At 45.5% G+C, this 25,256-nt stretch overlaps 1 protein-coding gene and 2 non-coding genes across 3 annotated transcripts in view; 1 reads left to right on the top strand and 2 right to left on the bottom strand.

Annotated features, from left to right (window-relative positions):
- The window catches only part of MLH1 (mutL homolog 1), a 51,493-nt gene that overhangs the window by 10,316 nt on the left and 15,921 nt on the right, over positions 1-25,256 (top strand). Inside the window, exons 6-13 of the mRNA XM_060022157.1 lie at positions 973-1,064; positions 2,499-2,541; positions 2,682-2,770; positions 4,701-4,813; positions 7,559-7,652; positions 8,556-8,709; positions 14,355-14,731; positions 16,793-16,941. Of these exons, the coding sequence (XP_059878140.1) occupies positions 973-1,064; positions 2,499-2,541; positions 2,682-2,770; positions 4,701-4,813; positions 7,559-7,652; positions 8,556-8,709; positions 14,355-14,731; positions 16,793-16,941 (1,111 nt within the window). The remainder of the gene's footprint in view (positions 1-972; positions 1,065-2,498; positions 2,542-2,681; positions 2,771-4,700; positions 4,814-7,558; positions 7,653-8,555; positions 8,710-14,354; positions 14,732-16,792; positions 16,942-25,256) is intronic.
- TRNAG-CCC (transfer RNA glycine (anticodon CCC)) lies at positions 5,873-5,945 on the bottom strand. The gene has a single exon. It is a non-coding gene; the product is annotated as a tRNA-Gly (tRNA).
- TRNAG-UCC (transfer RNA glycine (anticodon UCC)) lies at positions 24,823-24,895 on the bottom strand. The gene has a single exon. It is a non-coding gene; the product is annotated as a tRNA-Gly (tRNA).

The raw sequence follows: 25,256 nt of genomic DNA, 5'->3' as shown, positions 1-25,256 counted from the left end.
CTCTAAGAAAGAGAAATAATTATTGACTTTTGTGGCATGGCAGCCTGCCCACCGCCTCCTTTTTTTTTTTTAAGAGGCTGCGAGTTTCTTTTGTTGAGACCACAGAACTCTGTGGCAGGGTAGCTGGCATTGAAAGAACCTTAAGCTTGGCTCCAGTTGAGGAGTCAGAGTCTTAGCCTTGCCACTCAGTGGTTGTGTGTCCAGAGGCAAGTCGTTTAATGTCCCTTAACGTCACTTTGCTCATCTGTCAAGGAAGGATGTAACGAAGAATATCTGCCACTCACTCAAAGGGCTCTGAGTAACAGATTGTATCATTAATTAGGAGAAAGTGTTACACTGCCTTATTTCTGTGGTGCCACATTTGGTCTCTTCCCGTTCCGAGATCCCATAAAGCACCCCACTGTCATGTTACACATCCCACCCTACCACCCTCAGCCCCAGCCAGAGCACATCTCGAAGGTTCCAAGCCCTGGGCTTGATGAGGCAGGTGGAGTGGGGGGTGGGGGCTGAAATGAACGTGTACTTCGTAGTGCGTGTTAAGGGGGAATCCTGTAACTGGGACCACAGTGTAATTTCCAATAACCCCTAAAAGATCTGATAATTATTCTTAGTCTGCAAAATAGGTTTGAATGCCATGTGGTATTGTAATTGTTTATAAGTTTATGTTTGCCCCACTAAATCTTGTGCTACTCTGGGCAGTACTGTGCTTCATTTGTCTTCTTATTCCCAGCACAAGGCAAAGAGCCTGACATGGAGGTAGCCCCCAGTACCTATCTGAGAAATCAGTGAGTAAAGTGGGAGGCAGGTGAAATATCCCTTCTTTCTTTTGTTAAGACTGCCCCATCTCTTGCCGCCTCTCCTAATGCTTAGAACTGTGCTGGTGATAAATGTAGTTGGATTCTCTGCCTTAAGACCCAGCTTTATTTCCATCTATTTCTGTGAGTTTACAAGAAAAATCAATCTTCTATTCAGGTAGAGGACCTTTTCTACAACATATCCACGAGGAGGAAAGCTTTAAAAAATCCAAGTGAAGAGTATGGGAAAATTCTGGAAGTTGTCGGCAGGTACAGTCCAAAATCTGGGCGGGGGTCTCTGAACCACTCTCTCACCAAAGGAATGTGTTCTGCTGCTTAGAAATTGAGAACAGTTGCTGAGCTAGATGGTAAGCAGCAGTACTAGCCTACAGATTGTTTCTGGTCAAGGTTTAGTCACCAATTCTGGGTTGTCTTTCATGTCCCCAGGAGAGAGCAGGAGTTGGTCTCTGTATCAGTGAGGGTCCTTTGGTGGCAGGCAAAACAAACTGACTGTACTAACCTGAGCCCAAAAGACATTTATTGAAAGGCGAGGAGTGACTCAGCAAGTGGAAAGAAGTGTGTGGACGGCTGCTCCTTGGGGAGAACAAGAAGCAGAGTGGCTTCAGGGATTTAATATAGTGGCCCTGCTCCAACTGTTTTCATTCCTTTCCTGACTCTGCTCAAGAGCCTGTCTCCCAGGAGAGTGCATCTTACTGGCATAGCCTGGGCCCCCCATCGTGTGCCCACATTTGTGGGGAGAAGATTTCTTGACTGGCAGTCTAAGGATATATCAAGTGAAATGGGGAAGAGGTAGTGTCCCAAAGGAAGACTAGGGCCTGTTAACAGAGTGAGAAGGGACTCAGGGCAGGTGAAAACGTTATGTCCACGATTGATTTAACCCGCTAGTACAGTGGCCCCAGCATGGCTCTCTGAGCCTGCGTGTCCTTGAATTGTAACTGAGTGTGTTAACTATTTCTCAGTATTGCTACAAAAATTAAAATCAGTAAAACATTTACCTCTATTAAAGTGGAACAGACACATGAAGTTTTTTTGCTTTTTTTCCCCTGGAATCGTATGAATCAGTATCACAATATCAATTAGCTCCTGGAAATAGAGGAGTTCTGGTTGGCTGTTTTAGTTCTAGGTGTGGTAAGTGAACTAATTGTTACTGATTAGTGCGTTTGGCTAGACACAATCCTCCAGGTCCTGGGGCCCATGGTGGGAGGAGTAGTAAATGATAGCCAACCGAGAAAAGGCTGGGAGATACTAGGACAGGACCTCAGGGGAGAAGAAGCGGGTGGGGAGGGCGTGTGTTGGGGACTCTGAGACAGAACAACAGAGTGCAGGGGGTGTTCAGGCTACATTCTCAAGATGTCTTTGAGGCAACCCAGATCTTTTGAGTTTGTGAAAATAAAACTGTAGGCAAGGAGGAGATTGTATTGAAATATCCTTGAGTCTAGTCAGCAACGTATAGAAGCAAAGTTTTTTGTTTTTTATTCGATTCTGCCACATTTAGCATTGATATCTTCATGTCGTCTCTGTTGGCTTATTCTCCTGTGGGTAAAATATGACATTTAAAGATATTTTTGTTTGTATATATCTTTGTTTAGATTACTTAACTCCACCAGTTTGTTTAACTGAAAGGGGGCATGTACTCTGCATTTGACCACTCTTTTTTTACTGTTTTGTTTTTTTCTCTGCCAGGTATTCAATACACAATTCAGGCATTAGTTTCTCGGTTAAAAAAGTAAGTTCTTGATTTATAGGGGATGGTTATGTATTGTAAAAGAAGAAAGGATTTTTTTATAGTTGCCCATGGAGACGAGGTTATGGTGTTTCAGTCAGCCCTGTGAGACAGTAAGTTGGATCTTCTGTTCTGTTTATCAGCAAGGTGAGACGGTAGCCGACGTCAGGACACTGCCCAATGCCACAACTGTGGACAACATTCGCTCCATTTTTGGAAATGCTGTTAGCCGGTACGTTGATAATTTATATTTTTAAAAATCTGCGTTCCGTCACATTATTTTGGAATCTGTTAACACCTGCCTTAAGAGTTTGCTTTAACCAAATATGCAGGCTTGTTTTCATGCTTCAGGCTTAGTGTCAGATTATTTCATGGAATCAACCCTTCTTGGGTGCATGACATCTCCTAGATGCTCTGGCTATGAATCAGTGTGTTCTCTCTAGGTCTCTGTCTTCAAAATATCTCCAGTATAGGAGAATTCTGTCATCTTCCAGTGCTCCCTCTTGTCCTTGTATTTTCATTATCATCACTTTAGGATTGCATTTATTATCATTCAACATTTATTAATTGCCTCCCATATTCCAGTTTTTGTGTCAGAAGTTAGGATATAAAGACAAATAAAATGTTTCTGCCCTTAAACACTTGCCTGTCTGGGGGCAAGCAGTTTTGTGTCACCAAATCTTGTCACGGAAAGCCTAAGCAGGAAAATTGCTTGTATTATTATAGATTTTCCACGGCACTCCCTTCTGTGGGTGAAAACCACTGTTTCCATCACAGACCCATAGCTAAATCTCAGGACTTTGCAAAGCCCAAAGTGCCTGTGTCATAATCTGAGGGGAAAAATACTAAGAGCCTTCTATATGCCAGGTGTGCACCAGATGAACTAGAGAGCCCCTGACTTCACTTTTTCCAATAATCTTAAAAGCAGGAGCAGTAGTCCTAGAACTCAGTTTTCTACTTTGAAGGACAAATTACTCACTCTTGGAATAAAACCACGTTCCTAGCTAGGGAACAGTCAATTTGCTTTTAACTACCCTTTTCTTACTAATTAAGTATTAAGGAATTTTTTCAGCTGTGCTCCCAGAGCAAAAAGAGAGCTGTGTTGTACAGTGAAACTTTTAAGAGCTCAATGACCAAATTTTAAGACTCAGAATTAGTTGTTATGAAATTCCTAGGGGCTGTAAGAGAGCAGCAGTTCCCAAAATATGTTTCCAGAACACCAGCCTCTTTTTTTGGGGAAGAGAGGATTTGATGGTTCACCGTGTGTTGGAAGAAAGGCGAGCTGTGCCCTCTACTCAGATTGGGAGCACACACCACTGCCTGCAAAGCATCCTCCATCCATCCAGCAAGTGCTTAATGAGCAAGTGCTCCTTGCTGGGTGCTGTGCTGTGTGGTAGAGATATTCAGTAGGGAATAAAGCAGAAAGGATTCTTGCCCTCAGAGGACTCATATTCTAGTTGGAAAGACACAGGAAATAATTATTCCATTCATTAGTGACTGTGCTATATGCCTCAAAGGAAAAGTATAAGGTGGGGGAATCTCCTGTGGTTGGGGAGAGGGATTGTCATAGAAGGCTCTTTGAGGAAGTGGTCCCCGAGTTACAGGGGATAAGGAGGAATTAATTAGCTAGCAGTGGGAACTTTCCAGGCAGAGGGACCAGCACTTGCGAGGCCCTCAGGCAGAAATGAGTGTGGCTTGTGGGAGAACTTCCTTTCACCTATTAGCCTCCCCTCCCCATAAACACACTCTGGGGAGCACCACACAGGAGCCCCGTCGTGGTGCCCATCAGCAGAGTGAGGGATTCAGCAGAGATGAGTTCTTTGGAATCTCATCTTTGGGACTTAGTTACTAAGATACATAAAAGTTTTGGCAAAATAAGGTCTCAGAGCCTGGACTTGCTGTGTCCTAGCAGTGACAGTGACGCTTGGCACGTAACATATTATAAGTGCTTGAAAATACTAGGTAGGTGGGTAGGTGGGTGGATGGGTGGACAGATGGATGAATGGGCGGGCCCCGGGGATCTCAATGAACCAAGTCACAGGGGTCCACATTTGGCAGTCAATTTATGGGAAGGAGCCCTGATTTTTCCAACTCTGATTCTTTAGAAAGTTTGAATTTTCCATTTTTTTTCCAAAGCCTCAAAATTTCTCTTTTCCAATCAGAGAATTGATAGAAGTTGGGTGTGAGGATAAAACCCTCGCCTTCAAAATGAATGGCTACATATCCAATGCAAACTACTCGGTGAAGAAGTGCATCTTCTTACTCTTCATCAATCGTAAGTGAGAAAGAGCCACGTGGGGAAATCTATCCACAGGGAACCTTAGGGGGCCATGGAAAAATTCCTCGTGGACAGGTTTGATTACACCCAGGAAAACCTCATGCCGAAATGTGGTTTAATTTCTGCCCTTAGCCTGCTCAGCCCTCTCACATGTGCTCATTGTTGGCTGACAGTTGGGGAGTCTGGTTCTTGCCTGTGAGAGGGCGCCCAGGAGACGGCATCCCAGGCCCCTGGGAGCCAGTTCAGCCTGCTCGCCTGCTGGCCTCAGAGCCTTTACCAGCAGGCCCTGGGCAGATCTTTGTTCTCTCCTTATATCAAGGCCCACCATTGGAAATTGCACAGCAGGATACAGGGAGGGGGTATCTCAGGTGCAGGCAGTATTTGTTTTTTTTAATTGAACTATAGTTGATTGGGAGTTCCCTGGCGGTCTAGTGGTTAGGACTCAGCGCTTTCACTGCCATGGCCTGGGTTCAGTCCCTGGTTGGGGAACTAAGATCCTGCAAGCTACGTGTAGCTGACCCCCAAAAAAAGAAGTAGTATAGTTGGTTTACAGTATTGTATTAGTTTTAGGTACACAGCAAAGTGAATCAGTTACACGTCTATATATATATTTTCAGATTCTTTTTTGTTATAGGTTATTACAAGATACTGAATATAGTTCCCTGTGCTATACAGTAAATCCTTGTTGTTTGTTTTATATATAGTGGTGTGTATTGGTTAATCCCATGCTCCTATTCTTCTTCCCACTTTCCCCATTGGTAACCATAAGTTTGTTTTCTGTCTGTGAGTCTTTCTGTTTTGTAAATAAGTGCATTTGTATTATTTTTTAGATTCCACATGTAAGTGATATCATATAATATTTGTCTTTCTCTGACTTCACTTAGTACGGTAATTTCTAGGTCCATCTGTGTTGCTGCGAATGGCAGTATTTCATTCTTTTTTATGATTGAGTAATATTGTGTATATACATATATACACCACATTTTCATTTTTTTTTAAAAAAAATATTTATTTATTTGGCTGTGCTGGGTCTTAGTTGCAGCATGTGGGATCTAGTTCCCTGACCAGGGATTGAACCTGGGCCCCCTGCATTGGGAGTGCAGAGTCTTAGCCACTGGACCACCAGGGAAGTCCCTAAACCACATTTTCTTAATTCACTCATCTGTTGGTGGACATTTAGGTTGCTTCCATGTCTTTGCTATTATAAATAGTGCTGCTGTGAATGTTGGGGTGCATATACCTTTTTGAGTTAGAGTTTTCTTCTTTTCTGGATATATACCCAGGAGTGGGATTGTTGGATCATATGGTAATTCTATTTTTAGTTTTTTAAGGAACCTCCATACTGTTCTCCATAGTGGCTGTATCAATTTACATTCTCACCAACAGTGTAGGAGGGTTCCCTTTTCGCCACACCCTCTCCTGCATTTGTTATTTGTAGACTTTTTAGAGGTTAGTTCAGACTCTTATGTGTGTCATTCACTTATCTACACACTGGACAGGCTCGCTCAGGTGGCAGGGACAAAGAACACTCCTTAGGCATATCTCAAGATCAGAAATCTCAGCTGAGGGGCTCCAGCTGTCCTTTTGTCAGATTACACAGTACAGCAGCATTGTTGAGGCAGCTGTGGGTGATGTAGTGAGCACTCAGAATAATAGTCTCCTCATTGCTAAGATCACGGCCGGTCTTCTCATTGGAAATAAAAAGATGTGGCATATCCTTGGCTCCAGCAATGCAGGACAGCAGGTCATCAGCAGGTCATCGGTCTGAGGAGAAAAGAGAGCTGTGTTGTATGAAGATCTTCCTCTGATTTTAGTCTTTTTTTTGAAAGCAGCTCCTTTTTAAAAAAAATTTATTCTATCTTTGGCTGCACTGGGCCTTTGTTGTTGCACACGGGCTTTCTCTAGTTGCGGCATGCAGGCTTCTCATTGTGGTGGCTTCTCTTGTTGTGGAGCACGGACTCTAGGCGCATGGGCTTCAGTTGTTGTGGCATGTGGGCTCAGTTATTTGTGGCGCACGGGCTCTAGAGCGCAGGCTCAGTAGTTTTGGAGCACTGGCTTAGTTGCTCCATGGCATGTGGGATCTTCCGGGACCAGGGCTCGAACGTGTGTCCCCTGGTGGTGCAGTGGTTAAGAATCCACCTGCCAATGCCCTGATTTTAGTCTTATCTCTCCTGATTTTAGTCTTATCTCTCCCAGCTTTTATTGTTTTCCAGCCCCTCAAGCCTGCCTCATTTCCTAAATTACCTCCAACGTGCATTCAGATATTTCTACCACCTGAAATGCCTGGAAAACACAGTCTTAACCTTAAGTACTCCTTTTGGCTCCCCCACTGTTGGAGGTCCCTGAGCAGAGGTAGCCACTCCCTCCCCTGTGGTCCTTACCGCTGGGAGTTGGAATTAGGTTTATTTACCAGAGTTTGTTTCCCAACTTGTGGCACGTGTGGTAGGTCCCCACGATGTATTTGCAGAATGAAATTCTGAGCAAGGGCATGTGGTCCACCTGGACTGGCAGGGGGAAGGGAGTGGGGAGGCAGAATTGACTGCCCCGTCGTATTCCTGCTACTCGGGTGAGAAGAGAGCCCCAATCCCAGTGAGATGCTGAGGGGTCATAATGGTAAAGGGGGCTGATGTGGATGTCACCCCAGAGGTGTTCTTCCTGAGCTGATGTCATGGCATAGTATAGGTGTGCACCTGTCACCTCACCCCTTGGGACAGATTTGAGCTAATTACTTTTATTTTCTAGATCGTCTGGTAGAGTCAACTTCCTTAAGAAAAGCCATAGAAACGGTGTATGCAGCATATTTGCCCAAAAACACACACCCGTTCCTGTACCTCAGGTAATGCAGCTCTGAACTCCTTACCCAAGACTCACAAGGAAGAGTAATTCTGTCCAGCGGTCCTCTTTGAAAGAGATGGACTTGCTAATTAGCCTGGTCAGAGTGAATCCCATAACCCAGTGGCACAGGTTGTTCTTTCCCTTTTCACAGATAAAGGGCACAGTTTTCCTTTATTCACTCCTGCAGAATCCCACTGAGAGGCTCCCTTGTGCCAGGCAGTGTGTTAGTGAAACAAAGGTGAATAAGGTCTTGCCCCTGCCCCAGGAGGAACCTGCCCGAACCTGGCAGAGAAACGCTTCCTTCTCCAGGGTCTGTCCAGTGCCCTCTACCTACAAAGATCAGAGCCAGCAGTGAGTGGTGAATTTGGCCTGAGGCAATAAGTTGATGGCTGGCACAGCCTCTAAACTGACTTTTGTATTACATTTTAATGTTAGAAAGTTCTCTCACATATACTGTTTTGATCTCCATGTAATACTGAGCACTAAATAGGGACAGGTTCATGGTTACAGATGGGGGAACCAGTCCAGAGAAGTTAAGTGCCTTGGCCGTGGGTTATGTAATGAGAAATTCCACTAGTTCTGGAGAGGTGATAATAACAGCTGACGTATGATAAACATGCCATGTACATGCAAAGTGCTTTACACGAGTTTAATCCCCACCATGTGTTATGTCCAGTTCACAAGTGAGGAAACAGGCATAGAAAGATGCTGTAACTTACCCACAGCCACTCAGCTCTCAAGTAGCAGAGTCAGCATTTGAACCCAGGTCACTCAGACTTGACCTTGAAGTCTTAACCGCTGTGTCATTCGGCCTCAAGTCTTCCACCCACCACATACACCGTGAGTGAACTGCCCGCCCCCATTCTTCACCATGTGAGGCAACTGTTCTCTTTTTTCCTGCCAGTTTAGAAATCAGCCCCCAGAATGTGGATGTCAACGTGCACCCCACGAAGCACGAAGTTCACTTCCTGCACGAGGACAGCATCCTGGAGCGGGTGCAGCAGCACGTTGAGAGCAGGCTCCTGGGCTCCAACGCCTCCAGGACCTATTTCACCCAGGTGGGGGCGCTTCACCCAGCTCTTTCTCTGGTGCTTTTGCCACCGTATATGTGCCCTGTCACACGAGAGCCCAGGTTTTTGACGGTTGCTTTAGGACTTTCCTTCAGCAGCATTTCCTTCTTTGAACCCAACTGTAAAGGTTTTGTGGTGTTATTCCTGGGCCTGGAGTCAAGCCCTGAGTTCTTCTCTCTGCCTCCTTCTGACCTTAGACTGCCTTCCAAGGAAAATGAGCTGTCTGAAACAGAGTAGGGTGCCGCTCCCCTGCGTTCTCCACTGGAGACTTTCAGAGGAGGCTGATTCCGCATACCTAGGGCAGAGTGCAGGGGCCAGGCTCTGGAGAGGCAGGGGAAGGACGGGGCCTCTCGTGTCAGACCTGGGTTACTGCTGTGTGACTAACCTTCCCTGGCCTCCATGTCCCCCTCAGTAAAGGTGGAAGTGGTCACCCCCACTTTAAAGGAAGTTTACAAGTGGTTGGTGAACAGCAGATGGAAAATGTCCAGCCATTCATCTTATTACAATTATCCAGGTTCTAAGTGCTTTGATTATAAACTGCTCCCCCTCTCTGGGGCCTTAGTTTTCCCATCTGTAAAATAGTGGGTTGGTAATATGATCTCTAGTGTCCTGTCCCAGTTCTGAGATGACATCATTTCTGGGCAGTCCTGTACTGTATTCATAGTGAGGATGGGTTCTGATGGGTTCATCAGAAGCACAGCAGACACCAAAACTACAGAAATGGAAACATTTTCCCTGTTAAATTACACTGGGTCCTGCAAGCAGAGAGCAGGCTTCTGTGAGCCCTGCTTCTCAGAAAACTTTCAGAGTGACCAAGCAGATGAGTGCTTCCCATAAGAGTATTCACAGTTACCACCTGGAAAGAACCTGGGTGGGAGACCAGCAGTGAAATGAACGCACTTGGGGCAGCCCTGGGGCCCGCACGCCTAGAGGTTGCTGGAGCTGAGGGTGGGGTGTGTGTGAGCCGTTGGAACAGGAGCTGCACGGGGGGGCTCCATAACTGGCAGGTGGTTTTCATCCGTCGTTGTTGCTCAGCACCCTTTACTGCTCCCTCCCCAAATATGTGCTGAGGCTCCCCCATGGGCAAGGTGCTGCTGGGTACGGTCTCCTCTCCTCGAGTCCCCATCCCACAAGAGAGAAAAACAGAGACTTGGGAGGAGGGAGGAGGGGGCTCCTGTCCTGGGCTTGGGCCTCAGAGATGTGAAAGAAGGGATATGGAGCCTGGGCCCCCAAGGCTGAGAAGGAATTAGGTGGGCAGAAGGGGACGAGGAGTGCACAGGGCTTTTCTGGCCGAGGAAAGGATGAGGATAACAGGCCTCGGGGAGGGGTGGGGGGCGGTGCAAGAGAACAGGTGTTAAGGATCTGAATGCTCAGCGTGCTGAGTCAGTGTTCTCTATGCTGGCTGCCATTAGAATCACCTGGGAACCGTTTAGATAATACCTGGGCCCTCCCCAAACCAATAAATCAATCTCAGGGGGTGGGGACTGGGCATCAGTAGTTTTCAAAAGCTTTGCTGGGTGCTGGCATGTGCAGCCGGGGTTAAGCAACGCGGAGTCTGCGTGTTGAAGGCCTACGCTCACCGCAGAATTCAGGCCAGATCGAGAGGTTTTTATCAGTAAGTTAAGGAGTTTAGACCTTGACTTGATGGGAATTGACGGGATCTGGTTTGCATTTTATGAAGAGCTCTCTGGCTGTGGCCTGGAGAGTGGATGGAAATCCACAGCGACTTGGGACAAGTGGGGAGGGGGTCTGAGCAGAGGACGTGGCTCCATTCACTAATAGTTAAAAATCTGGAATTGCCAGCATCTGGACATAGGTTGGCTGGTGGGGAGTTGGGGGAGAGAGCGAGAGGAAGGGGTTCACCAGAGATCCAGGAGGAGTCTGTCGCTCCACTGGGAAAAGAACCTCTCAGTTTCCCTCTTTGTCTCATCTTGCATGAGGCAGATTCATTTAGTTAGATTACATTTTATTTCCCAAAAGAACTCTGCATGGTCCTGACCAGTGTGTCTTTAGAAGGAAGGTGGGTTTCTGGATCAGAGGGCCTCCCTCTGTTGGTGCATTGCTCTGCATGGAGGGCTCCAAACTCAGATTGCCCCTGCTCCTGTGGGGTCATTAGAACACCTTCTTGCCCTGCCAACAGCAGGTTGCCCTGTCTCCTGACCTTCTGGCTGTGGGTCGCCTTCGTCCTGCTCCCCAGCTTGTGCCTTGCACTCTACTCCAGGGGCCAGTACAGCAAGAGCCCTGGTTTGCTGTGAGGCCATTTGGTATGGAAATCGGGAACCCTGGCGGCTCTTGCAGTTTGTTCCGACTCTGTCATATTGGACAAGGTATTTCACTTTTCAGGACTTTAAAATTACTGAGTAGTTATGTTACTTTCTGCCTCCCAAAATCCACCTGTGGAAATTGCACAGGCAGATGAAGTAAGTGCATCGCAAGGCCTTTTTAAACTGTGCCAGGAGACTTTTTCCTTTTTGAGCAGAGTTGTTACTGTAACTTTTTATTATTTAACTCTTTATTACTGAATCTTTCTAAACACACAGAAAAGCAGGTAATACAGCAAATCTCCATGTACCTATCACCCAGTTTCAACAGATCATCAACACTTGGCCATCTTGTTTTCTCTCTCCCTCTCCCACTTGAGGGTGGGGGATGGGGAGGAGTGTTTTTTAATTAATTCTTAATTTTTATTATTTATTTATTTATTTATTTGGCTGCATTGGGTCTTAGTTGCGACACCCGGGATCTTCATTGCAGTACTCGGGCTTCTCTCTAGTTGTGGCATGTGGGTTTTCTCTCTCTAGTTGAAGTGCACGGGCTCAGTAGTTGTGGCACGTGGGCTTAGTTGCCCATGGCATGTGGGATCTTAGTTCCCCGAGTGGGGATCAAACCCGAGTCCCCTGCATTGGAAGGCGGATTCTTTACCACCGGACCACTGGGGAAGTCCCTGGGGAGGAGTATTTTAAAGCAGATTCCAGGCACTTATTTTTCCCCTAGTACTGCATTATGCATCTAAAAACATTTTTTTTCCTTATACAATCACAATGTCCTTTTACACCTAATATAATTAATAGTAATAATACCATTTCACATCCAGTCTGTGTTCAAATACCCTAATTGCTCAAAAAAAGATCTTTTTATAAAAGTAGCTTTGTTCCGGAATTCCCTGGCACTCCAGTGGTTAGGACTCGGTGCTTTCACTGCCATGGGCCCAGGTTCGATCCCTGGTCACAGAACTAAGATCCTGCAAGCCATGTGGCACGGCCAAAAAAAAAAAAATAGCTTTGTTCAAATCTGTATCCAGTCAAGTTCCACTCATTATATTTGGTTATGTCTCTTTGAAACTAGAAAGATCACCCTACCTTTTTTGGTTATAGTTCTTTTTAGCTTATCTTGAAGGTGTCCTGTAGAAAAATGCACATTTTGGGTTAGCCGATTGCTTCTTCTTAGTGTCCTTTAATTTGTTTCAATCCTCCATATTTCCTATAAACTGAAAATTAGATCTAGAGGTATGATTATATTCAGATTAAAAAAATGTTTGCAAGAATTTGTTATAGATGATGCCATGTACTTTTAAAAAAATATTTATTATGGCTGCATTGAGTCTTCGTTGCTGCACATGGGCTTTCTTTAGTTGCAGTGAGCGGGGGCTACTCTGTTGCAGCGCGCAGCCTTCTCATCGTGGTGGCTTCTCTTGTGGAGCACGGCCTCTAGGTGCGCAGGCTCAGTAGTTGTGGCATGCAGGCTCAGTAGTTGTGGCACACAGGCTCAGTAGTTGTGGCATGTGGGCTCAGTTGTGGCTTGCGGGCTCTAGAGCACAGGCTCAGTCGTTGTGGTGCACGGGCTTAGTTGCTCCGTGGCATGTGGGATCTTCCCGGATTAGGGCTCGAACCCGTGTCCCCTGCATTGGCAGGCAGATTCTTAACCACTGCGCCACCAGGGAAGCCTCTGCCATGTACTTTCTATCGAATCCCAGCAGGAGGCGTGTGATGGCTTGTTCTATCATCCTGGTGTTAGGATTTCTCAGCAGGCTTAGCTGGTGACAGCCTGATTCCTTCACCATGAAGTTCACTATTAGTGATTAGCTTAAAGGTTTCACCATTCATTGATGACCATTGCCTGCATCAGTTATTTCATTAGGATTGCAAGATTATGATTTTCTGATTTTATCATTTCTTCTTTATTAATAAGCTATAATTTTCTGTACAGAATAATTTTCACTCATTTGTTAGAGCTAACAGGTTATCCTGAAATACAGTTCATACCAGAAAGTAAGGATAAATGCTGAGTTCTATGCCTTTGATGATCAATTTGCAGGGAAATGGGTTGGTGTCCTAGCAATGTCCAGTAACATTTAATGACTTTTTTCTGTCTCTCCCTCTCTCCCTCCCTCTTTCGCTTCTCCATTTTTCTCTCTTTCTCTTTTAGTATTTTGTCATAGTTGTTAACAAGCATCATAATTCAATCAGTTGTAGTCAAATTATTCCATCTTTGGCCAGCAGAAGCCCATTCAGGCTGGGGCTCTTGTCCTTTTGACCCAATTCCATGAGTTTTTGATAGTTTCCTTGTGTCTGGTGAGACAGGATGTTTGTAGGCTCACTCTGTACTTTCCCAGCCCATGCCCTGGAATTGGCCACTTTTCCAAGGAACTCTGGTTTATTTTAGTGGGGAATGGCATTTAGACACTATAATCTGGGATTGGGGGACCTCATTGCTACTGGGTGGTCATTGCTTTCAGGCCTTTCCAGTGGACAGACCTAGGAAATGTGTATATTTAAAAATAGTCAGTAGGAAGGTAGTTGCCAGAGCTAGAGGGGAGGGGAGAATGGGGAGTTACTGTTTAATGGGTAGAGAGTTTCCGTTTGGGAGGGTGGATGTTGGTGATGGTTGCACGACAGTGTGAATGTACTTAATGCCACAGGACTGTACACTTGAAAATGGTTAAATGATAAATTTTATGTTATGTATACTTTACCACAATAAAAAAAATCTCTTATGGCAGCAAAAAAATAAAAAGTAGACAAAAATATGAGAGTTTTACACTAGTATTTTTATATCAAACCGGTTTTTATTTTATTTTTTAAGGGTTATTTTGATAAATTTATTTTATTTTTGGCTGCATTGGGTCTTCATTGCTGCGTGCGGGCTTTCTCTAGTTGCGGTGAGCGGGGGCTATTCTTTGTTGCGGTGCGCAGGCTTCTCATTGCAGTGGCTTCTCTTGTTGTGGAGCATGGGCTCTAGGCACGCGGACTTCAGTAGTTGTGGCACGTGGGCTCAATACTTGTGGCTAATGGGCTCTAGAGCACAGGCTCAGTAGTTGCAGTGCATGGGCTTAGTTGCTCCGTTGCTTGTGGGATCTTCCCGGACCAGGACCCAAACCCGTGTCCCCTGCATTGGCAGGTGGATTCTTAACCACTCCGTCACCAGGAAAGCCCTCAAACCAGTTTTTAAATTATAAGGATTTAGCTGAATTTTTTATTTGTGTATTTTTAATTTCATACTTCAAATTTTGGTCAGAATTGCTTCTATAATAATTCTGTAATGATATACCTGGTTCTAGCTTTTACTCCATTTTGGGACCTGTGCTTCTGTCCTTCATACAATGACTCTTCCCACTGTCATCTTTTTTGACACAGACTTTACTACCAGGTCTTACTGGCCCCTCTGGGGAAGTGGTTAAATCCACAACAGGTGTGACCCTCTCATCTACTGCTGGAAGTGGCGACAAGGTGTATGCCCACCAGATGGTCCGCACAGATTGCCGGGAACAGAAACTCGATGCCTTCGTGCAGCCTGTGAGCAAAGCCCTATCCAGTCAGCCCCAGGCTGTTGTCGTAGAGGACAGGACAGCTGCTTCTAGTAGCGGGGCCAGGCAGCAGGATGAGGAAATGCTTGAACTCTCAGCTCCTGCTGAAGTGGCTGCCAAGAATCAGGGCTTGGAGGAGGATGCAGCAAAGAGGACTGCAGACTCGTCAGAGAAGAGAGGGCCCTCTTCCAGCCCTGAGAACCCCAGGTATGGCCTTGTGGGAAAGCACAGCTTGCCTCCTTCGTTATTATCATTATTATTTTAAACTATTTTAAAAAAATTATTTACTTTATTTTTGGCTGCATTGGGTCTTTGTTGCTGTGCGCAGGCTTTCTCTAGTTACTGTGAGCAGGGGCTACTCTTTGTTGCGGTGCGCGGGCTTCTTATTGTGGTGGCTTCTCTTGTTGTGGAGCACGGGCTCTAGGCATGCAGGCTTCAGTAGTTGTGGCACGTGGGCTCTAGAGCACAGGCTCAGTAGTTGAGGCGCATGGGCTTAGTTGCTCTGCGACATGTGGGATCTTCCCAGACCAGGGCTCGAACCCGTGTCCCTGTGTTGGCAGGTGGATTCTTAACCACTGCGCCACCAGGGAAGTCCTCCTTTGTTCTTTAATGAAACTACCTTCTAACTTGGACTGTCACAAACCCCTTGCATCTTCTCTCCCTGATTTGCCCTCTCCCTCCAATGGGTTGGTGCTTTGGCCTGGTCTACTGTTGGCCTTTGACCATGGCTTTAGAGTCACCCATCACAGTGGCCTTTGAAATATCTTAAATGTCCGTGATTCCAAACATTATTTAAAAACACATCAGAAAAAAAGATCTATCCTTTAATTTTAGTATTGAATTTTGATAAAGCCTCAACAGCAGAGGTGGCTGGAAAGGGGGGCCTAAAATATCTGGAGGATTCTTCCATCCTACTGCAAGCTGCTTTCACTCCTTTCAGAAGAACAGTTTCTCAGTTCAAATTATGAAACTCCCTGAAGTGCATGAGCTAGTGGTGAACGAGAGTTAGAGAAAGGGGGCAGGAACAGCCGTACTAATGACTGTCAGTTAATTTTGAGCATCTTCAGTGTACACTCTGTGGGTGCTTCAAGGACATCTCACTGACATCTGTAAGGTGGATGTTCCTTATTCAGTGTGTGCGGGTACTGACCCTGGAGCTCAGGGTGAAGTCCTTTGCCTGAGGCCGCACATCCCCCTGGTGTCTGACCACTGAAACCCTGGCTCTGATTGCCCAGTGGAACTTGGGTGAGTTTTTTAACTCTGGTTTGCTCACTTCCAAGTCAGTCTAGGGAGATGGCTTCTAAGGATTTGTTTTCAGAGAATAATAAAGGATGCTAACGTTCACTGAGCATCCACTGTGTGCCAGATACTTAATATGCATTATCTCAGTTAATGCTCTTAACAACCCTGCTGGGAAGTGTGACATTTCTGTTTATCACTTGGGGACTTAATGCTGCGAGCCATTTACCACACAGCAGAGGAATCTTTCTGAACCAGGAACCAGGGTGTCTCACTCCTTGCTGAAAACCAGTGCTTCCCGCGGCACTTGGGGTGAAACCAGCCTGCCCGCCCCCAGCTCATCACTCTCCTCTCCTTCGTGGCGCTTTGGCCACGCTGCTCCAGTGCTGACCCGACCTCCCTGAGCTCTCACCCGTTTGCTTTTGCTGGTCCCTCGGTGCAGGAACTCTCCGGCTTCTTGTCGCCCAGGTCTCAACTCGGATGTCGCCTCTTACCAGAGACCTTCTTCGTCCATTTAATCTAAAGTTCTCTTGCTTCTCCTTCATTCTGTTACCTTGTTTTATTTTCCTCACAGTATTTGTTGCTACTTAAAATGATCTTTCTTCGGTTGCTGTTTGACTCTCCCACTAGAAAGGTAGCATGGTGAGGGCAGGCACTTTGTCATGGCTGTGTGAGGTTGGTACTATAACAGTGCCCGATGGACGGATGGATGGAGGGCTGAATGAATGAGATGTGGTGAGGTCAGCGCACTTGATCGAGACCCTGCATGTCTCCGGGCTGAGCCAGACTCCAAAGCCCTGCTGCCTGCAGTGGCCACTAATAAGGCTTGAGGGGTGTCAGGGAAGCAGCATCTGGGAGGACATCCTGATCTGGCTGGCCGCCTCCAGCACAGGGAGCCCTCCCCAGATGTGGAGAGCTGGCACAGAGAAGCTGCTCCCTTCTCCAAAATGCAAGGCACAAAATTTGACTGGGTTTGAAACAGTTTTTTTAAGATAGTTATGAGCTGCCAGTTCCTCGTTTACTTTGCAGAAAGAGACATCGGGAAGGCTCTGATTTGGAAATGGTGGAGGATGCATCCCAAAAGGAAATGACAGCAGCTTGTACCCCCCGGAGAAGGATCATTAACCTTACCAGCATTCTGAGTCTCCAGGAAGAAATCAGTGAGCGGGGACATGAGAGTACGTAAGTGCTGAGGGCTGCCTGCGACTCCCAGGGCCAGAACTGCTAATGTGAAGGTTTGGGAAGTTCAGGAAGCGTTTGTGTTGGGACAGCCTCTGCAGTGTGCTGAACAAACCTCGCTTCCTTTAGTAACCCACAGCAGCAGCAGCTGAAAAATAATTGTCAACTGGGAGAGAAGGGAAAAGTAGTCTCTGGTTTTAGTTAGAATTAATTGGTACTCTCGTTAAACCAGAGGAGTCAGAGTAAAGTGGTCATTTAAATAATCTTCAGTTTGATTTCTGTCTTAGCTAAAAGCAGCACGGCCTGCCCTGGGTGTGCTGTTGCTGAAAGTGCACAGGCTCTGGGGGGCCCTAGTTTGTATCTGGGCACTACTGCTTCTGTTGTGTGACCTTAGACTCATGACCTAACTTTTCTGTGACTCAGTTTTTCCTCATCTGTAAAATGAGATTAATTTCACGCTTGAAGATTATTGTGCTGGTTAGAGAGAAAATGTAAGTAAAACACTTGGTACAGAGTAAGGAGTCAATAGATATTTTTATATCCTAAAGTGAAAAATCCCTCAGAAATAGCTTTCAGAACACCTGAGTATAAAACTCCATTTGAGTCCCCATTACTCCAAAACTAACTTTACGGTTTTAGTAATGGAAGGGACCTCGTCACCTCCCAGGGATGAACTGACACAGGGACTGAGGTGTGTGATAGTGACTTGGCCCTAATAGCAGTCCTGACCCCACTTGTTGAGTTACAGTCGTGCTCCAGGTGGAGCCATCATTGCTGGGCTCCACTGGGCGGCTCTGCACTTGAGCCTACACAGTTTAGCCCTGGCCTTGTCATTTTTCATCTATTACACATTTCTTTCTTTCTTTTTTTTTTTTTTTTTATGGTACTTGGGCCTCTCACTGCTGTGGCCTCTCCTGTTGCGGAGCACAGGCTCTGGACGCGTAGGCTCAGCGGCCATGGCTCACGGGCCCAGCCACTCCGCAGCATGTGGGATCCTCCCGGACCAGGGCACGAACCCATGCCTGCATCGGCAGGCGGACTCTCAACCACTGCGCCACCAGGGAAGCCCTACTACACATTTCTTGATTAAACAAGTTAAAATTTTATAGCAGTGTTGAAAGTTATCTTAAAATATGACAACCTGGACTTCTAAAAGAAATGAGTGAGGAATCCCCTGTCAGTCCAGTGGTTAGGACTCTGCGCTTTCACTGCTGAGGGCCCAGGTTTGATCCCTGGTCAGGGACCTGAGATCCCACAAGCTGTGCGGCGTGGCCAAGGAGCAATTTAGTGCCTTTCCCACTGACTGTTAGCCTCCTAAACAGCTGCTCTGACTCAGAGGCCCCTTACATCTCTCTCAGTTACTGCTTGTTTGAATGAATGCAGGAAGGCCTCAATTTGCCTTTCCTTGCCCGTTCTTTCTTTTCTTCGCACTCTGGGCCTTTGTGTGTCTGCATGTGGGGAAAGGCATAGGGGGCCTGTTCCCTTGGAAGGCTATATGCTTCCTGTGACTAAGGCCTTGCAACTTGCAGACGGCGCTGCCAGTTGGCTTCTGATTTCTGTTTCCGTTAAGATTTTCTCCCATTGCTCTTTCCCTCTGTTATTGGCCTTCAAGCTGGGAGCTTTTAAAACCATTTTAAATAATTAAGAGGAGGTTGGGCCATGACTTGATTTATTTAGCAGCCTTCCTCACAGTTGATTAATTGACAGACTCCCTCAGATTTGGAATTTACTGAGTTTTCTTTAAGGATTTGTATTCCTTATGCAAAGCAGGCTATTTAAAGTTATAATTTCAATAAATTTCTGAATAGTTGCAAACTGTTTTCAGTGCAGTACAAAGCTAACCTGCACCAGGTTTGGTCAGGTTTGGAGTTCATTGATGAAGTGCTGATGAATCTAAATGTTCTGAAATTGTATGTTCATGAGTGTTACCTCATTTAATTCTAGAATAGTCTTGTGAGGGAGGCAGAGCAGATGCTGTTATCTCTGTTTTAAAGATAAGGAAATGGAAGATGGAGAGGACAGATTAGTTGGAACATCCCTACAAGGCAAAACTGGCCTGGGTGCCTGCCCTGTGGAGGGTGGGTCGTTACTGGTGTGGCTTGCATCAGAGATGCTAGCCCAGTATTTAGGTGCAAAACTAGATCAGCTGCTCTAGATCACATGTTGGGATGAGCACAGCATGTGATCCCTGATCCCTCAAACTTGAGGCTATTTTCAGACATGCAGGGTAGGGTCTACAGAGGGAGTCCCAGTCCTGGTGTGGGGAGTGGGGTGAGCACTTTGGAGCCAGGAGGACTCTGCTGAAGCCCCTGCCAGCTACACCATTCCGTAGCCACTCAGAAGTCTGTTCACCTTTGTGGGGCCTTTCCCTGCTCTGTGAAATGGTGTTCCTGCTACAGCCCTTACCGGGCTGTTGTGGTGAACACCTGAGACGCCATGTGCAAAGGTGGGGGTGGGGTGCCGCTGCCTCGGGCCCTGCTCACTGCGTCTGTTGATGCGGCCCCAGGCCGGGGTGCTGCTTGTCTCTGAGTTGAATGCCTATGGGGATTTCTCTGAAGCTCAGATCTGGGGAGGCAGGCCAGAGCCTGGCTGTGCCCCCACAGAGCTGTGACCCTGGCCCAGGAAGGAAGTAAGATGCTTTCCTTTAACGATGTTCTTAGTTGCACTTATTTGTGTGATTATTTCATCGCGGTACCTGGCAGAGTGCCTGGCTCGGGGACTCAGGAGATCTTTGCTGAAGGAGGGATTGGGAGGAGCTGCCTCAGAGGGGAAGCCCTGGAATCTATTTTTGAGGGACGTCAGAGTTGAATGCTCCATCAGACAACTCTGGAGTCTTTGGATTTACCCAGTCCTCCTGGGTACACTTTCGAGCAACCAACGAGGATAATTTCTGGCCTGGTATCCCGTCACGTGTTCCATGGAATTAGGCTTATCCTGGATTAATAATGACTAAGTTACTTATTGCCAGTCACATAATTTTGATCTGTTAAGGAGGATGAGGAATGTCATAAGTTACTTGCTATCGCTTGAATCTGAAAATGTGCTTAGCCTTTCATCCACAACTTTATTTTCTTGATGTTTGGTGAACAGTCCTGGGTTTAAGTGTACACACTCTTCTATGGTTTGTCACCATGTAACAGCTTCTTTTTGTTCAAGAAGTCAGTTCAGGGGGCTTCCCTGGTGGCACATTGGTTCAGAATCCGCCTGCCAATTCAGGGGACACAGGTTTGAGCCCTGGTCCAGGAAGATCCCACATGCCGCGGAGCAACTAAGCCCATGCGCACAACTACTGAGCGCGCGCTCTAGAGCCTGTGCGCCGCAACTACTGAAGCCCCCGTGCCACAACTACTGAAGCCCGCACGCCTAGAGCCTGTGCTCTGCAACAAGAGAAGCCACTGCGATGAGAAGCCCATGCACCGCAACGAAGAGTAGCCCCCGCTCACTGCAACTAGAGAAAGCCCATGTGCAGCAACGAAGACCCAACGCAGCCAAAAATAAATGATAATTAATAAAAATAAATATTAAAAAAAATTTACCCCCCTCCCCCCCAGAAGTCAGTTCAGCAGACATTGCACCGCGCTGAGCCCTGAGGCAGAAAATGCATTGAATGCACTCAAACCCCTGTCTTAAAGGAGTCTACGCTGTTGGGGGGCGGGTGTTTGGTAAATCGCCGGCTGTGACATAAGGTAGAATGAGGGACGTTCTGGAACAGAGACAGAGGCCGTGTCACCAGGGTGACAGGGTGACATCTGCCTGGAAGGGCTGCTTGATCAGCTCAGGCAGCAGCCAGAGGCCCTGGCGCCCGGGGGCTGCCAGGAAGCAAGTTCCACATGTGACCCTTAGGAACCAGAGGACAGCTCACCCTTCCTTCAGGTGGCTTTACTTGCTTCTCAGAGAACGTGCTGAGACCCTAGGCTGCCGTTGTGAACTCGGATGTGTGGTTTGGCTTTGAAGCACAGAGCATTTGGTCCTATTTTGCTGCTGGCAGAATGGTAGGGAAACGCCCGCAGACCTCCAGTGCTGTGGGCGTAACTAGGAGAGGAATAAAGCACAGGTTCTAGAGGTCCTGATAGGAGGCCGGAATGGGTGCAAGCAGCCTCATGGAGCCCAGGGAGGAGAAGCCCTGCCTGTCCTCCTTGTCGACCTCCTGCCTGGCTTGAGCCCCCTGCAGGGAGCCAACGCCCCCCTCGCGGCCCCCTGCCCAGGCTGGGCCTTTGGTGGCTTGTGGATGCGTCAGAGCATTGATGAAAAGTCTGTATGGAAAAATCTCTGACCCTTTTTTAGTGAATTACACTGCTTCTCTTTCCTCCAGTGCCTCATTATTCAGGATTATTTGATGTTCTCCAGCTTTTAAAATAATCATTTTCCACCTACGCAGAACATCCTGTAGAGACATTGAGTTTCCAGTGGGAACAGAGGGGAACACTTATTCTAAAAATGAGGAAAATAAGCCTCTTTCTGCGGGGGGAGCAGAGAGTGTTGCAGAACTTATGTAACAATGTGAGAACTCATGTGTGGTGTCCAAGCTTAAAAAAAAAGTACAGTAAAAATGTGATGTACAGGCTTATGGCTGTCCCCAGACCCTTGCCCTGCTGTCTCCACCCCCTTCCCTGTCCCCCTTTGTGGTGGTATGTTTACTTCTTCCATTAAATATATATATATGTATACATACACACACACACACTCAGATAAATTAGTAGGTGCAAAATCATGCTTATGAAACATAAGTAGGATCTACAGGAGAAAACAAATGAACGCTAACTTAAAGGAACAGCTCGTTGCCATCACCTGTGCAGCCCTGTGTGCTCTTTCCCTGTCCAGCCCCTTCCCTCCTCCCTTAGGGTAACTGTGACCCTACATTTTGTGATTATTATTTCCTTTCTTTTATTATAGTTTTACCACCCATATTTGTAGCCCTACAAAATTTATTGTTTACTTGTACAAATTTTAAACTTTGTATAAAGGGAATTATATTGTTTTTCTGCAGTGTATATAAGTGTACACATATTCCTAAAATTCATCCATCTTGCTACATTCTGGTTTACTTTTTCGGCTTGTAATAGATTCCACTTCCTGACTTTGCCACATGTTTAGTCATTCATTCTGCTATGGAAGGACATGTGGAGGACTCCAGGGGTGTCACCCCTGCCTCTCAGCCCCCAGCCCCTTTCCTGGACCTGAGCAGATCAGGAGCTTGGTACACTGGCCGGGAAGCTCTGTGCAGAGTAGACACACACTTAGAGTTACTGCTGGCTTGTAAAGTGACAGCTTGTTTTCCAAACGGGTCGCTAAGTGTGTGGTCCCACCAGCAGTGTGAAGAGTTGCTTTGCTCCACTGTTTCTCCGGTATTTGATATTGTCAGACTTTTTACCAGTTTGGTGTTAGTGAAAAGGTGTCTAATGGTGGTTTTCATTCGTGTTTCCCTGATTACTGATAAAGCTGAGTCGGTGTATTTCCTCTTAAGTGCCTGTTCTAGTTTTCTGCTCATGTTTCTGTTGGGTGCTTGGTCTTTTCTAACTGATTTTAGAAGTTCTTTATATGTTTATTCTAGACAGTAATCAGTTAGGTGAAAATATCTTCCCTCAGTTTGGGGCTCATGTGGTATTTTTTTATGAATGCTCCCCCCCATATATATTTTTTAAACTTTTTAATATTATTTTTTAACATTTTATTTTATATTGGAGTATAGTTGATTAACAATGTTATGTTAGTTTCAGGTGTACAGCAAAGTGATTCAGTTATATATATCTATCTAAAGAATAGATATATTTATCTAGTCTTTTTCAAAATTTTTTCCCATTTAGGTTATTACAGAGTATTCAGCAGAGTTCCCTGTGCTATACAGTAGGTCCTTATTAGTTATTTATTTTAAATATAGCAGTGTGGGCATGTCAATCCCAAACTCCCAGTCTATCCCTCCCTGCCAAGTTTGTTCTCTAAGCCTGTGAGTCTGTTTCTATTTTGTAAATAAGTTCCTTTTTATCATGTTTTTTAGATTCTGTATATAAGTGATATGATATTTGTTTTTCTCTAACTTCCTTCACTTAGTATGATAATCTCTAGTTGCATCCATGTTGCTGCAAATGGCATTATTTCATTCTTTATAATGGCTGAGTAATATTCCTCTGTATGTATGTGCCACATCTTCTTTATGCATTCATCTCTCAATGGACATTTAGGTTGCTTGCATGTTTTGACTATTGTGAATAGTGATGCTATAAACATTGGGGTGCATGTATCCTTTTGAACTATGTTTTTTTCCAGATATATGCCCAGGAGTAGGATAGCTAGATCATATGGTAGCTCTGTTTTTGGTTTCTTAATGAATCTCCATACTGTTCTCCATAGTGGCTGTACCAATTTACATTCCCACCAGCAGTATAGGAGGGTTCCTTTTTCTCCACACCCTCTCCAGCATTTGGTATTTGTAGACTTTTTGATGATGGCTATTCTGACTGGTGTGAGGTGATATCTCATTGTAGTTTTGATTTGCATTTCTTTAATAATTAGTGATGTTGAGCATCTTTTCATGTGCCTGTTGCCCATCTGTATGTCTTCTTTGAAGAAATGTCTATTTCGGTCTTCTGCCCATTTTTTGATTGGGTTGTTTGTGTTTTTTTTGATATTGAGCCGCATGAGCTGTTTGTAAACTTTGGAGATTAATCCCTTGTCAGTCGCATTGTTTGCAGATATTTTCTCCCATTCTGTGGGTTGTCTTCTCGTTTTGTTTATAGTTTTCTTTGCTGTGCAAAAGCCTTTGAGTTTATTTTTGTTTTTATTTACATTATTCTAGAAGATGTATCAAAAAAGATATTGCTGTGATTTATGTCAGAGTGTTCTGCCTATGTTTTCCTTTAAGAGTTTTATAGTATCTGGTCTTACTCAAAATGGGTTAAAGACCTAAATATATGTCTTCTTTGGCGAAATGTCTATTTAGGTTTTCTGCCCCCTTTTTTTTTTCGGTATGCAGGCCTCTCACTGTTGTGGCCTCTCCCGTTGCAGAGCACAGGCTCCAGACGTGCAGGCTCAGCGGCCATGGCTCACGGGCCCAGCCACTCTGTGGCATGTGGGATCCTCCCGGACTGGGGCACGAACCTGTGTCCCCTGCATTGGCAGGCGGACTCTCAACCACTGCGCCACCAGGGAAGCCCTTCTGCCCATTTTTTGATTGGGTTGTTTAGTTTTTTTGTTATTGAACTGTATGAGCTGTTCGTATATTTTGGATACTAGGCCTATTGGTTGCATTGTTTGCAAATATTTTCTCCCTGTTTGTAGCTTACCTTTCTTCTGTTTATGGTTTCCTTTGCTGTGCAAAAACTTCTAAGTTTGATTAGGTCCCATTTGTTTATTTTTATTTTTATCTCTATTGCCTTGGGACACTGACCTAAGAAAACAGTGGTACAATTTATGTCAGAGTGTTTTGCCTTTGAGCTCTTCTAGGAGTTTTATGGTGTCATGTCTTAATGTTTAAGCCTTTAAGCCATTTTGAGTTTATTTTTGTGTATGGTGAGAGGGAGTGTTCTAACTTCATCGATTTACATGCAGCTGTCCAGTTTTCCCAGCATCACTTGCTGAAGAGACTGTCTTTTCCCCATAGTATATGCTTGCTTTTTTTGTCAAAGATTAATTGGCCATAGGTGTATGGGTTTATTTCTGGGCTCTCTATTCTGATCCATTGATCCATATGTCTGTTTTTGTCCCAATACCACGCTGTTTTTTTTTGTTGCTGTTGTTCTGTGTTTATTTATTTATTTATTTATTTATTTATTTATTTATTTGGCTGCACTGGGTGTTTGTTGCAGCATGTGGGATCTTCATTGCGACATGTGGGATCTTTAGTTGTGGCATGTGGGCTCTTGGTTGCGGCATGCAGGATCTAATTCCCTGACCAGGGATCGAACCTGGGCCCCCTGCATTGGAAGTGCAGAGTCTTAACCACTGGACCACCAGGGAAGTCCCATACCACGCTCTTTTGATTCCTGTCACTTTGTAGTATGTCTGAAGTCTGGGAGGGCATGGCTCCTGCTTTGTTCTTTTTCTTCAGGATTGCTTTGGCAATTCTGGGTCTTTTATGGTTCCATATGAATTTTACGATTTTTTTTTTAGTTCTGTGAAAAATATGGGTAATTTGATAGGGATTGCATTAAATTTGTAGATTGTTGTGGGAAGTATGGCTATTTTAACAATATTAATTCTTCCAATCCAAGAGCATGGGATATGTTTCCACTTCTTTGAATCTTCAGTTTCCTTTATTAATGTTTTATAGTTCTCAGTGTATAGGTTTTTCACCTCCTTGGTCAGGTTTATTCCTAAA

This window comes from Delphinus delphis, chromosome 10 (assembly GCF_949987515.2).
Source record: "Delphinus delphis chromosome 10, mDelDel1.2, whole genome shotgun sequence".
Lineage (NCBI taxonomy): Eukaryota > Metazoa > Chordata > Mammalia > Artiodactyla > Delphinidae > Delphinus > Delphinus delphis.
The sequence above is the reverse complement of the archived record's forward strand: the minus strand, read 5'-3'. Positions and strand labels throughout refer to the sequence as shown.